This window comes from Maniola hyperantus, chromosome 23 (assembly GCF_902806685.2).
Source record: "Maniola hyperantus chromosome 23, iAphHyp1.2, whole genome shotgun sequence".
NCBI lineage: Eukaryota > Metazoa > Arthropoda > Insecta > Lepidoptera > Nymphalidae > Maniola > Maniola hyperantus.
Window position 1 is genome coordinate 7,575,868 of NC_048558.1, and position 14,038 is coordinate 7,589,905.

At 38.0% G+C, this 14,038-nt stretch overlaps 2 protein-coding genes across 2 annotated transcripts in view; both read right to left on the minus strand.

Moving 5' to 3' along the window:
* LOC117993128 (uncharacterized) overlaps positions 1–14,038 on the minus strand; it is a 713,143-nt gene that overhangs the window by 541,637 nt on the left and 157,468 nt on the right. The window lies entirely within an intron of this gene.
* LOC117993241 (trypsin-3-like) lies at positions 12,064–12,910 on the minus strand. The gene has a single exon (XM_034980993.2). It carries the CDS (start codon positions 12,904–12,906, stop codon positions 12,064–12,066), a length of 843 nt encoding a protein of 280 aa, XP_034836884.2. The 5' UTR covers positions 12,907–12,910.

The following is a 14,038-nucleotide window of genomic DNA, read 5'->3' on the forward strand; positions in this document are numbered from 1 at the left end:
AATGAACGACCCGTTTTAAATCCAGGCGTCACTGAGGTTTCATTGGTGTGTTTCAATGAGTCGGTGCCATTTTGTTTGTTCAATGGCCCTGTCCATGCCAAGTAATATATAAGTCAATGCCGGCGACTGACGGGGTGCAGGAGCGGTAGTCTCGGCCGCCCGAGTGCAAATTTGTTGCACGCTTTTTATATTTAAAATTCTATGTGCTCTGTTACCTTAAAATAGTACTGTAATCCCTTAGTGTATTACAATTTTTTTTTTGGAAATTCGTTATATAAAAATAGAATAAAACTGGTTTTTTCCCTAGTGGTCGTGTAAAAAATGCGTATTTTGGGGTAACTTCGCGATTTTCTTGTATCAAGACAAATTATGCCAATCGTGTTTTGGCTCACGTAATTCACTAAAGAATATATTTAATTTTTATAATATTAAAAAATAATTAAGTGAGTGAGATAATTTGTGTAGTCCACGCAGACAAAGTGGCAGGCAAAAGGTAGTATTATAATAAAACATAAGCGCTAATTAACGATAAGATGAAGACACTAAATTAACCTCCACTTATAAGGAAATCATCGCATCCCATCACACCGTGACGTATCATGATTACAAGCTACGTTATTAAGTTCGATCGATACTCGACCAATTTCGTAGATCTTATCTCAGTCGTGAATTTCGAAGGAAAAGAGGGAATTTGCATTTTGTCGGCTAATCGATTTTCGATGCGCACCAATCGAGATTAAGGAATCGGTTGTTCGCGTTCGGACTCTGGAGACAGGGCCGTCTGTCACACCGTTACAATACCTACATATAAAAAAATAAAAAATATGACACTATTTACAGAACCGACGGTCAATGGGGCAGGCGTGTTCTGGAGTGGAAGCCTCCAGCCCGCTGGACCGATGTCCTGAAGAAGGTAGTGGGGAGTGGGGGGATGAGGAAGGCGGACGACCGTGTTTAGTGGCGCGCTCTTGGAAAGGCCTATGTGCAGCTGTGAACGCATACAGGCTGATGGAATGGAATCGACACTATTTATAGAAATTGGTAACATTTATTCATGTTTATTGCTTAACATCAACTTAACACGTTGTTGGAATATTAAACTATTATTAGCAACAAGACATAAAGTTATAAATAAAGAAATCTATGAGCAACTAGAGCATTAGCAGTATAGGTTATATTTATAGGTTTTTAAATATTGCAATTTTATTCAACAGCGCGGCGGCGCGCGGTGTGATAGTAGGATCTCAAGAATCTTCTTTAAAGGACCCCGTTCCGATGTTCTTTATTTCGGACAAGAAATTTTCTGAGAAATTTTTTCGTCCGTAAAATCGCTGATGGTCATTTCGATGTTGCTTACGGTATGTCCCGAACTTTCGCATTTACAAGTTTTTCGCATACCTATCTGGTTTTGTGGATGCGATCAGTTACTTGCCCTAATTGAATATACCTTTAGGCTTAAATGCCCCAGTAAAGGTTAATAGAACAGCGTTAAATTTGAAAAGGTTCAAATTTTTAACAGTGAAGAAAAAATAGCAAAGAAACCTGCATTCTTGACAGTACGCCATAATGTTTACAAAGGTGTACTGTATGTAGTTTTTTTTTATTTAGCCAAGTTTAACATGCTGACTTATATTTCCTTGAGCTAGGAGCAGGTACGACAATAGTGCAACTTGTGGGGTTTGAACCGCCAGCCGCCCTTTCGGTTTTCAGTCCGCTCTTTTAACCGTTGAGCTATCGAGGCTCTATTATTTTTGGTTAATTATTATTGGTTAAGCCATTCTCATTCTGACAGGAAACCCGTGCTCGGTAGTGAGCCGGTTACGGGTTGAGACAGAACAACAAAAATCAGGACATCTTATAAACAAGACAAGTATTTAAAATTGTAAAAGTTATCGAATGAAAAATGTTGGAACTGGCTGTAAACTAAATTGTTTATATTGAAATATGTTCTTATTCTTATTTTTTCTAAGAGTTTTTTGTTTTTACATTCGATGACATTCACTCACTTCAAATATATATCTCAAACAGGACGTCCAAGTTTTTCCTTTTACTGATATTTTTCCTATAAAATCAAAATATCCCAACTCGTTATCAGCACGAAGGGCTCTAGGGGAAAAATAAAAGTGAAAAAGTGGTGTTAATTGTCCATTTATATTATATTTGTTGCGAACAAGAAAAATCAATTTTTACCAAATGTCAAAAATAGAGAAGGATATCCCACTTGGAAAATGATTAAACTATTGGCTACATGAGAACCTGTGGTTTTCTATTGATGGGTATCCAGAAGGAGATACGGCCGCTGCATCAATGAAGGTGATTCTGTTCGTCATGCTTCGCCCTGTGGTGGACTGTACAGTGTACATAGTTGATTGTACTGTTAATATTCCACCTAAGATGAATAGTGAAGATTTTGCGTACGAGGTGCACTCTGACCGTCTGAGCAAGTATCAGCTCTGGCATAATATGGTTAGGACACTTATGTCGCATAGGCATGAATCAATTGAACTTGAAGAATCATCAGGTAGTTTAGGTCTTAGTTGTTTCTCATGTTAATTTATTTTTTCTTGTTCCTGTGTGTTAATATTTTATGTTAAGTTTTTTTTGTAAGACAATTTAGTTTAAAGGGGGATGTTGGAACTGGCTGTAAACTAAATTGTTTATATTGAAATATGTTCTTATTCTTATTTTTTCTAAGAGTTTTTTGTTTTTACATTCGATGACATTCACTCACTTCAAATATATATCTCAAACAGGACGTCCAAGTTTTTCCTTTTACTGATATTTTTCCTATAAAATCAAAATATCCCAACAAAAAATGCAATACAATTTCTATAATACGGATGTCAAATAAAAAAGTAACAAATAAAATATATAATACAAAATAAATAACTTGGAATGTCATTTTATAAATTGAATTAATACAGGGCCGTATTCTGGATGTTTTTCGCATTGAACTTCACTCGTAATAATATGCTTTTTTAGAAGCATAGATTTTAGTAAATTTTTAAAAGATATTGAATATGTTACATACAATAAATCTTATAGCTAAATTAAGTTTGCTTGAACTAATTTTTACTGTTTTTATAATATTTACGTTTTCATATTGTAGGTAAATGATGGTAGAAACCGGGAGCCACGGAAAAGTAATGTCGACTATCAGACTATCGAAGTTATGAACCTTTTAAGAAATTAAAATATGTCTTACTTTAACGGTGAAGAAAAATATGCCTGAAGGTTCTCTCTCGAGAATATTCACAAAGGTGTGTGAAGTTTGACAATCCGCACTTGACCAGCGTGGTGAATTATGGCCTTTACCCTTTTCATTTTGAGAGGAGACCCGTGCTCAGTAGTGAGCCGGCGATGGATTGTTGATGATGATCATGACGTCATCATCATCATCAATCGATAGACGTCCACTGCTGGACATATGAATCCTGAATCCAGCGGCTCCCTGCAACTCGTCTAATGTCGTCCGTTCAACTAGTGGGGGTCTTCCAACGCTACGATGATGACGATCAGCCCTGAATAGATTTAACAAGTCCGTCCCTGTCCCCACGTAAGAGGCAAGAATCGCATCGTCTTCGCAGCGCTATAAATAAGCGGAGACAAAACAAAAGGGCCGGTCCGATTAATGTGCGGTTCGGTTCCCGGCGATACAATGTACGGCGACGATGTATATGGATATATCGCTGACGTGAATTAAGCGATGCGATACCGTATTTATGTATTAAATGACTGTATTAACTATTTAAGATTGTTAAATTGTCCACAAGGACTAAAGGTCCAAACGCATTTACGCTGCGCTGCGCGACGCGGCTTTTTTTTCGTTATATTTTATATCAGTTTTGTGTAGAATATAATACAATAGGTACGTTCTAGAAACTAATATCTAGGTACCGTACGGGGCAGAAAATATTGTACATCGACCTTTAGAAAGAGATAGGAGTTTCGTAAAGCGTTGGCTCTTTCACTCATACCTATGTAACGTTTTGTCGGTCTGAACGACAGAGACAATGCTCTATAAAATCTCTTACATTTTTTTTCTGCCGAGTTGGCACACCCGTACAGCCCCCGTGCCAACCCGGTGCGGGATAGCGCGGGTGACGTGCAACTGTGCGGGGCGTCCCCCCTCATACTCAGATTGCCATCTCAACATGTCGCGTACTTTTTTTTTTTTTTTTAAATTCAGATATAAGTTAGGCCTTGACTGTAATCTCACCTGGTGGTAAGTGATGATGCAGTCTAAGATGATAGCGGGCTAACCTAACTATAGGTACCTTTGACGCATTAGCCCTATTTTTCTATGATTTTATGTCACTATAGCTTAATACTTAACATAAATTATCGTCGATTCAAGATCAAACCGAGAGTTACCTTCACTCTAGTTCACTCGGTTGGGCGATTGTCTAAAACCTGCATCAATCATTATTACAATCTCAATTGTTCTGATTGGCTGAATTTGTGCGATTCTTGTTGCAACAATGCATTGTGGCCAATAGTGAGCGAGCATTAACCAATCAGAGATGATTGCGATCGTGACATTGTAGCTGTCAAACAAACGCGGTAGGGCCACTGGTATTTTTAGAAGTGACATATCGACGGTACCCGAGCAAGATTCCGCGAAAAGTTTACATTCAAACAATCACCATAAGCATGCAATATTATGCATGCACTTAATTGAATTACACGATGCGTTCCCGATTTGCATCGTCACGGCATGCATGCCGCGCATATGCAAGTAGGTGTTATAAATAAACCTGCGACAAGTATCCGCATATCATATTGGTTTCGGGAAGATGTTTGTCAAAGTTAATATTATCATGTCCTGTTTTAGTAATGTAGATGAAAATCTACAGGGCGAGATGGTAATTGGGGTATGAGGCCGGGTACACGGCCGGGGTGTACCATACACCGTGGCGTGCAGGTCATAGAGGCATAAATGCACTGCTTACCCCAGTTGTAATAGCTCAATGCAAATTTTACATTATGACCTGCCAGTAAACAGGTTCCTACCTAACTAATAACTAATGCCCTGGCTTCAAACCCTGTGCACGCCACTGACCATACACCCCGCACACCCGCACGTGACCCCTGCTCGCCCGCATCGGGTTAGCGCGGGGGCTGTGTGGGTGTGTGGGGCGTTCCCTCCTCGATTGCCCTTTCAACCTGTTGCGTACTATCTCTTCTCTTCTCTTCTCTACATAGTAGGCATAAAATAAAGTTGCTTCCCGCTGTTTGTATGTACTTATCTAAATATATAAAATGAAAAGGTGACTGAATGACTGACTGACTGACTGACTGACTGACTGACTGATCTATCAACGCACAGCTCAAACTACTGGACGGATCGGGCTGAAATTTGGAATGCAGATAGCTATTATGACGTAGGCATCCGCTAAGAAAGGATTTTTCAAAATTCAACCCCTAAGGGGGTGAAATAGCGGTTTGAAATATGTGTAGTCCACGCGAACGAAGTCGTGAGCATAAGCTAGTGATAAAATAAAGCCTTACATTTGAAGGTGTTTTTACTGAAATTTTATTAATTCTTATCAAAATAAAATAGTTGATCATCTGAAATATTCAATCTAGTCCAATATTGGCCCTTTACAAGTTTACATCAATTAATTTAGAATAATATCTTAGGAGATATCACAAAATTAAAATAATATGAAATATCGTAAAATTAAAACTAACGCGCAATGGGCCGTGAAAAGCTAGCAGACAGACAGACAGACAGACAGACACACTGTCGCATGTATAATATTCTTATGGAAGTATGGATTTATTAATCACTCCTCACTGACATCACATTAGTACGAGTATCTAACATTGCTCCCATGCGAAGCCGGGGCGAGTCGCTAGTATATACATTCAAATCTAAATATATAAAATTCAAAGTCCTGACTGACTGACTGACATAGATATCAACGCACAGCCTAAACCGCTGGTCCTAAAGACATGAAATTTGTAGAGTCTATTCTTTGTAAAGAGTAGGTATCCACTAAGAAAGGATTTTTCGAAATTCCACCCCTAAGTGGGTTAAATGGGGGATGTAAGTTTATATGGGAAAGTTTTAATTATTGATATTATGATTGACTTGAAATTTGGAAAGTAGGTTTTTTCTTGAGGTTAGGTGTCAGCTAAGAAACGACTATGAGAAAATTACCCCCCCCCCCCCCCTAAAGGAGTGAAATGGGGGTTGGAAGGTTATGTGTGTTATTCGGTGCTGTTCAGAGTGCGTGTCCTGATGTTATAATGTTTGTTTCTGAAAAAAAAATGCCATTTGTTTCCACGCGGGCGAAGCCGCGGGCAGAAGCTAGTTCGATATAAATTATCTACGCGGCGAACCCTTATAAGTATCATTAAATTAATAAGTAAGTACCTAAGTTGAATCATCAGTAAAATAATATCTTAAATCAAGTGATAAACCAAGTAAAGGCTGTCGGCTAGTCAAAGACTTAAGTATTTACAAAGGCGGCATGGCAGGGATCTTGACTTGGCTTATAATGGAGGACCTGTCTGCGATTTATGTGGTTTGATGTAAATGGCTTATTAAAAGGCTGCAGCATTTCATCTTGTCTATTACTAGGAAATTGTACAATAATTTTGCTTTTATGTTATGAAAAGAGTAGCTACCTCGTTAGTTCAGTGGTTAATCTATAAAAAAACCGGCCAAGTGCGAGTCGGGCTCGCGCAACGATGGTTCCGTACTACAGTCGTATTTTTTCGACATTTTGCACGATAATTCTAAAATTTATATTTATTTATATTTATTTTTATGCATCATGGATGCATAAAAATAAATAAAAATCTGTTTTAGAATGCACAGGTGAAGATCTTTTAAATATGATACCCCACTTGATATAGTTATCTTACTTCGAAAATTGAAAATGCTAATAATTAGTTCATGACCACAATTTAATTTTTTTGTGTGATGTAACCACAAATTCACGATTTTCAGATTTTTCCCCGAATGTCTGCTATAAGACTTACCTACCTGCCCAATTTCATGATTCTAGGTCAACGGGAAGTACCCTGTAGGTTTCTTGACAGACAGACAGACAGACAACAAAGTGATCCTATAATTATAAGATCACTTTGTTGAAGGGTTCCGTTTTTCCTTTTGAGGTACAGAACCCTAAAAGTGGGTTTATGCTATTGAAACAAATCATATTTTACAATCAAAGATTTTAAAATTATAAACGAGTGCGAGTTGAACTCAGTTGCGATGTGATTGAAGGACAAACCAACAAACAAACACTTTCGCATTTATAATATGGGTACTGATTTACTTTAATATTATGTATAACGCGAACTTCCATCCTCACATAAACTTCTACAGTTTCCAGAGGATGGCGGAGAGGAGAGAGGATTTTAATGTACTCTGTGTATTTTAATGTACTCTGTGAACAATAAATTAAAAAAAAATCAGTAAGCACGTAAAAAACAATAGTTACCTTGAAGTCCCTTGAAAGTCGTTGAACTATATTAAAATTCATAGCGTCGTCTCAAGTACCTACTCTCAAGTAATCCGGGCTCATAGTATCTAGGGGAGGTTAACTTAACTAATAAACTCTCTTTTCTCCACTCACCTTCGAAATTTCACTTTCGGTGAATGGTGTAAAATTTAATGAAGATCATGTTTTGGAAACTCTAATCGCTTAGTTAGGTATTTATTGTGGCTAATTTCGATGTACATAATCTCTAAACTAAACTAAAATGGCACGTCTAAATCTATTCCTGTCCCTTTCATAATGTTGCTTGCGGAAATGGATAGCTCTAGATTTAGACCTGTTAATTTAGTTTAGTTTAGAGATTGTGTACAAGAGAATCGGCCCCATATTTATTTAAAAAACAAACATACATTCTTAAATACTACATTACAAACTTCATTCCGATGCATCAAAAACCTGGTCGGGTTAATCCGTGCACCGGCGTTCCTTGTGCCCGCTCGAGATATTATAATATTCATTACATCTAAACAACCCTTAATAGATATAGAGTTCCTAAGCAGATGACCCATGCGATGGACCGACCAAATTAAGTCTGCTGTGGGCGGTCCTTTGCACGAGTGTACCAGGCTGTCGACCAGCAGGGAGAAATGGCGAATGCTCGTGAGGCATATAACATCTGCCCTCAAAGACGTTGCTTCGAGATGACCACGACCGCTCTGCCAAGAGTGATACGACAAAGAAAAAGAAGAGAAGCAGATGACCTTGTAGTCTCCGTATTTAGTGGAAGATAATGGTGCCTGGAACTAGAGTAACCGACATAGCTCAACGGGTTGTGAAGCTGAAGTGGTAATGGGCAGGGCACATAGTTCGTACAACCGATAGACGTAGGGGTCCCAAGGTGCTGGAATGGCGACCTCGCACCGGAAGACGCAGTGTTGGAAGACCTCCCACTTGGTGGACGGACGACATCAGACGAGTCACAGGGAACCACTGGATTCAGACGGCGCAAGACCGTGGCGTGTGGAAGGCCCTACAAGAGACCTATGTCCAGCTGTGGACGTCTATCAGTTGATGATGATGAATAGTGCCTGGTGGTTAGGATGTCCGCCTCCATGACGGAGGTCAGGAGTTTGATCCCGAACACGCACCTCTAACTTTTCGTAGTTATGTGCGTTTTAATAATTAATTACCACTTGCTTTAACAGTTAAGAAAAACATCGTGAGGAAACCTGTAGAGATTTTTCATAATGTCCTCAAAGATGTGTGAAGTCCGCTAATCCGGACTTGAGCAGCGTGGTAGACCATGGCCAAACCTCTTCTCACTCTTGAGAAGAGACCCGCGGGGTGATAACGTATCTCGCGACAGGCGGCTGGAGAGAGAGACAGCAATAGCCACAAAGCAAAATAAGAAGAAGAAGAAGAAGAAGAAGAGAGACAGCAAATGAACTGTCCCATTGCTACTGCTATAGGTACTGCAACGTTTTACGTAATCTGCTGTCGCTACTGCAACGTTTCACATAATCACCCCGACGTGCTCTGTAGTGAGCCGACGTTGGGTTGATCATGATGATGATGGATTTTAAGTGTTTTGTATTATTTAACGTTAAAATGTAAGAATTAAAGACAATAATGTTATTTAACCTGACAAACATGGCCGTTGCCCAGACCATAATTATTTCCATGTTTTGTGGCGATGTAGGGTCTTGTTCGCTAATTAGAGGTTTTGATACGAAAACTCCTAATTGGCTTCGCGGTAGGTACCACATATAATAATAATAATAATAAATATCGTTTATTGTTTCATGTTCATTTCGTTCGTTTCATTCATATGTAGGTACCTATTACCTAAAGATAAAAGAAAACTCGCTGTTAAGATTTCTTACGGTTGAAGAGATCTTTATTCTCACTTAGAATATATTTTAATTTCCAGGATTGAAGGTAGCCTACGTCCTTCCCCGGGATGTAAACTAACTCTGTACCAAATTTCATCAAAATCGGTTAAACAGTTCGGCCGTGAAAAGCTGGCAGACAGACAGACACATTTTCGCATTTATAATATTAGTATGGATAGGTTGGCGTAACGCGTTTCATCTGATGAAGCCTCAAATGCCTTCGCATTACCATGAACGGCTCGTCACCATCGAACACGTACGGCATAATCCGTTACACTTCTGATAAAACATCGATACGAGACACATCGAGACACGAAATACGCGAGAATGCAGTCCATTTGACTAAGCCACTTTACATCGGATCGACCCGAGGTTCAAGTGATAAACTTTTATTTAAATCGATTTTATCAACTCTATTGAAATTAGAATCGTTTTTTTTTTTGTTTTTTTACACTTTTTATAAAACATCGCTACGAGAAAATCGATCCGCGTTTGGTTCAAGTGATGTAATTTTATTTAAATTCGATTTTATCAACTCTTTTCTTATGATTTAGAATTATTTTTTTGTATTTTTACACATCTTATAAATCATTGATACAAGAGACATCGAGACAAGAAATTCAGCATTTTGCATTACATTGCAGCATTGCAGCATTCAGCAGTTGCTTTCATAATATGATCGTTGTCGCGAATAACTTAGACCACAGACAATACGTTTCACGTAAGACAAATATTGTCATAGAATCGGTAATGTATACTTGATAGAACGATTCGGCTTTCGAGTGGGCAGTTTAATATTGAACGAGCTACAACGCTCTACCAAGACAATAATGCAATGCTTTGATATTTGCTGCATTCTGTAAATACCTATAGTAAACTACACCTACTAACCTGACTAGACCTATTTCTGGATCAAAGTCAAAGTCAAACTCAAATGATTTATTCAAAATAGGTAATTAATAACTCTTTTTGATGGTCAGATGTTGGATTTCTAAGATATAGTGGTGATAATTATTACGCAAACTTAAAACTAAAGCTACGATCTAGTCTTATTAAGCAACAGTATGAAGTGATATGAAATTATTTATTTCATGTAGGATTGTGATCTGCCCCTTATCATGTCAGGAGTCAGGATGTCAGGAGTCAGGATTCTATCACCATTACGCAAAGTGGATTCTAGTGGGAAGTGCCGGCAGGAAATTCAGCAGTAGCTTTCATATTATGATCGTTGTCGCCTATAACTTAGACCACAGACAATACGTTTCACGTAAGACAAATATTGTCATAGAATCGGTAATGTATACTTGATAGAACGATTCGGCTTTCGAGTGGGCAGTTTAATATTGAACGAGCTACAATGCTCTACCGAGACAATGATGCAATGCTTTGATATTTGCTACATTCTGTAAATATAGAAGAGTATCCTGAGTAGAACCCATTTCTGGATAGTCTTATTTACAACTAGCTGACTACTGATGCCTGCGACTTCGTCCCCGTGGATTTAGGCTATTAAAAATCCCACGGGAATCTCCATCCGTTGTGACGTGATTGAAGGTCAAACCAACTGTTCCAGAAAGATAATTTTCTGAATTTTCCCAGATTTGCACAAATATGAAGTAAATGAGTAAGTATTTTTGACCAAAGTTTTTTATGGAAAAACATGTAGATGCATAAATGTTATGCCCGCAAAACTCATTACCATAAGCCTTCGATGTATGATTAGTCCGTAGTACAATTGTATTTTATCGACATTTTGCGCGCTAAATCAAAAACTACTTACTAGATCTCGTTCAAACCAATTTTCGGTGGAAGTTTGCATGGTAATGTACATCATATATATTTTTTAGTTTTATCATTCTCTTATTTTAGAAGTTACATTGGGGGGGCACACATTTTAGCAATTTGGAAGTGTATCTCGCGCAAACTATTCAGTTTAGAAAAAAATCATATTAGAAACCTCAATATCATTTTTGAAGACCCATAGATACCACACGTATGGGTTTGCAATTCAGCAATACCTGCAAAACGCAGGTATTGCTGAATGGTTTCTATAATTATTTCACTCTTATTTTAAATACTAGCTTATTTCCGCAATTTCGGCCACGTGGACAATTTAACACCCCTATTTTATTCCCTTAGGGTTTGAATTTTTAAAAATTCTTTCTTAGCAATTGTCTACGTTGTAATAGCTACCTGCATGCCAAATTTCAGACGGATCGGGCTGAAATTTAGTATTTAACTACTGGTAGTAGGAGCTGTGCGTTGATAGATCAGTCAGTCAGTCACCTTTTTTATATATAAGGAATATACGGGTTGTAAGATCCAGTAAACACAGACTTTGAACGGTATTTTTTCCAAACCAAGAGGATTAATCATGCGGCATAATACAAGGGAGTACTCTTGATACATTAGTTTTTGTCACGTACGTCAATATAATTTACTCACATGTTATCTTTTCTTAGAAAAATTTAAAGAAATAATTCAAAACATTCAATAATAATAAATACACTTTATTTGCACAACCACAAGAAGGATTACATTAAAGAATAAAAAAAAACACAGATAGAAGGAAGATACAAAAGGCGGCCTTATCGCTAATTGCCATAGAAAGGATTTGGATGAGATTAGCTCCACTTACATGAGAATGGCGTACATAATATATATGCGGTATTCAAACTTTTAAATTGGGCAGGGTCAGGCTAAGAAATACAATATTCTCACAAGCTTTCATCAGTTTTATTGGTAATTATTTTCGATATCCAATCAACAAATGGACTGACCATAGTAATAATATCTGACGGGAGACCTGGTCGTAATAATCTGCCCTTTAAACGTTCACATGTTGTAAAAGAAGCTGAATTGATACCAACAATTCCTGACGCATGAACCACTGAACCACCTGAATCTCCTGAGCACGTCGATGCTTCCAAACCGCATTGAGGTACTACGCATAACAAACCACTTACCCCTTCATTACATTTTATTACAATTCCCTTCAATACTTGCAAAGGCTTTTCCGACTCAGATGCATTGTTAAGACCAAAACCAAGTACGAAAATTTCGTGTCCTATAAAAGAAGTATAGTCAATTGCGCTAATCTTTCCATAAGAACTAATTTTTAACTTTTCAGTTTGATACAACGCAATGTCGTTGTCTACATTTTTACTGTATTCATGGGGTATATAACTTGGATGGGCAATCACTTTAGTTATGGGACTTAAATGCCCTTCTTCTTTTGGAAAATAACTACTATATCTTGCGAATTTCTTTGCAGTTTGGATGCGAGGAGGCTCAAAATTTAGTTTATCACTGTCACAATGTGCTGATGTAAGTATCCAAGATGGGGATATTGCAGCTCCTGTGCAGAATCTTCGGTACTCGAACTGTTTAGTACGATTTCTGGTTATCTGGATTTGACATTCAAGCCGAACAGCAAAAGGAAACTCGTCTTTTAGTGCATTTCTTCCTCCAATTATACGTAGCCCTGCTTCACAGAATTTCCAATCAACTAATAATTTAACAATAACGAATATAATGCTAAATGAATTCGTTGATAGCATGTTGACCATTTTTAACCGACTTCAAAAAAAGGAGGAGGTTCTCAATTCGTCGGAATCTTTTTTTTTTTTTTTTTTAATTTTAAGATTCTTTTTATTTCAAATCACTCAAATTGTAATTTTGTTGCAAACTCAAGCAAAATAAAAAGTGAGGGAATAATAATAATAAAAAACCGGCCAAGTGCGAGTCAGACTCGCGCACCGGTTCCGTAGGTACTACAGGCGATTTTTTTCAACATTTTGCATGCATGAAAATAAATAAAAACCTGTTATAGAATGTACAGGTAAAACCCTTTCATAATATGATACCTTACTTGGTATTAATATTACTTTTAAAGTTGAAAATACTTTGCTCATGAACTCATTTTAATTTTTTTGTGTGATATTTAACCAAAAACTCACGGTTTTCGGATTTTTTTTATTTAGGTACCTACATGTAATTTATAAGGCCTACCTACCTGCCAAATTTCATGATCTAGGTCAACGGGAAGTACCCTATAGGTTTCTTGACAGATAGATATACAGACAGACAACGAAGTGATCGTCCAATTGTTCCTTTTGAGGTACGGAACCCTAACAAAGGCATAAAATTTTATAATCGAAATTACATTTTACGAAATAGTTGCACATTTTTATATCGCTTACATTTCAAGATTACAAAATATCACATAAATGAAAACACTATTATTTGTGTAAGAGGGCCGCAAAACGTAGGTAGATGATATTTCACTTGTTATTGATGATGATAGATAGATTGGTAGATGTTTTTCTTATTTTATAGATTACATGGGTTGAGATAGGGGTTCGATCCCAGTCTATCGTCCGAAAAAGAAACCAGTCCTCGAGTCGGAAGGCGCACCTTTGTGTTCCTGGTGCGCCTCAGACGGTGGGTAGGGACTTCATTGGTCCCCTGAGGTGGGTCCTCAGCAGGCGCCGCTGGCTGGGTTGCGCGAACGTGTTTGGCCCCGTAGCCCAGCCACCAGGCGATGCGTGGAACATCGTGGGGTTTTAGTCGGTAAGAGTCCGACATAACCTCCGCACCTCCCCGGGTGCGGTGGCATCCATGAGGATTTCCCCACGGAAAAAAAAAAAAACAAAAAAAAGGGGTTCGATCCCGGGCACGCACCTCTAACTT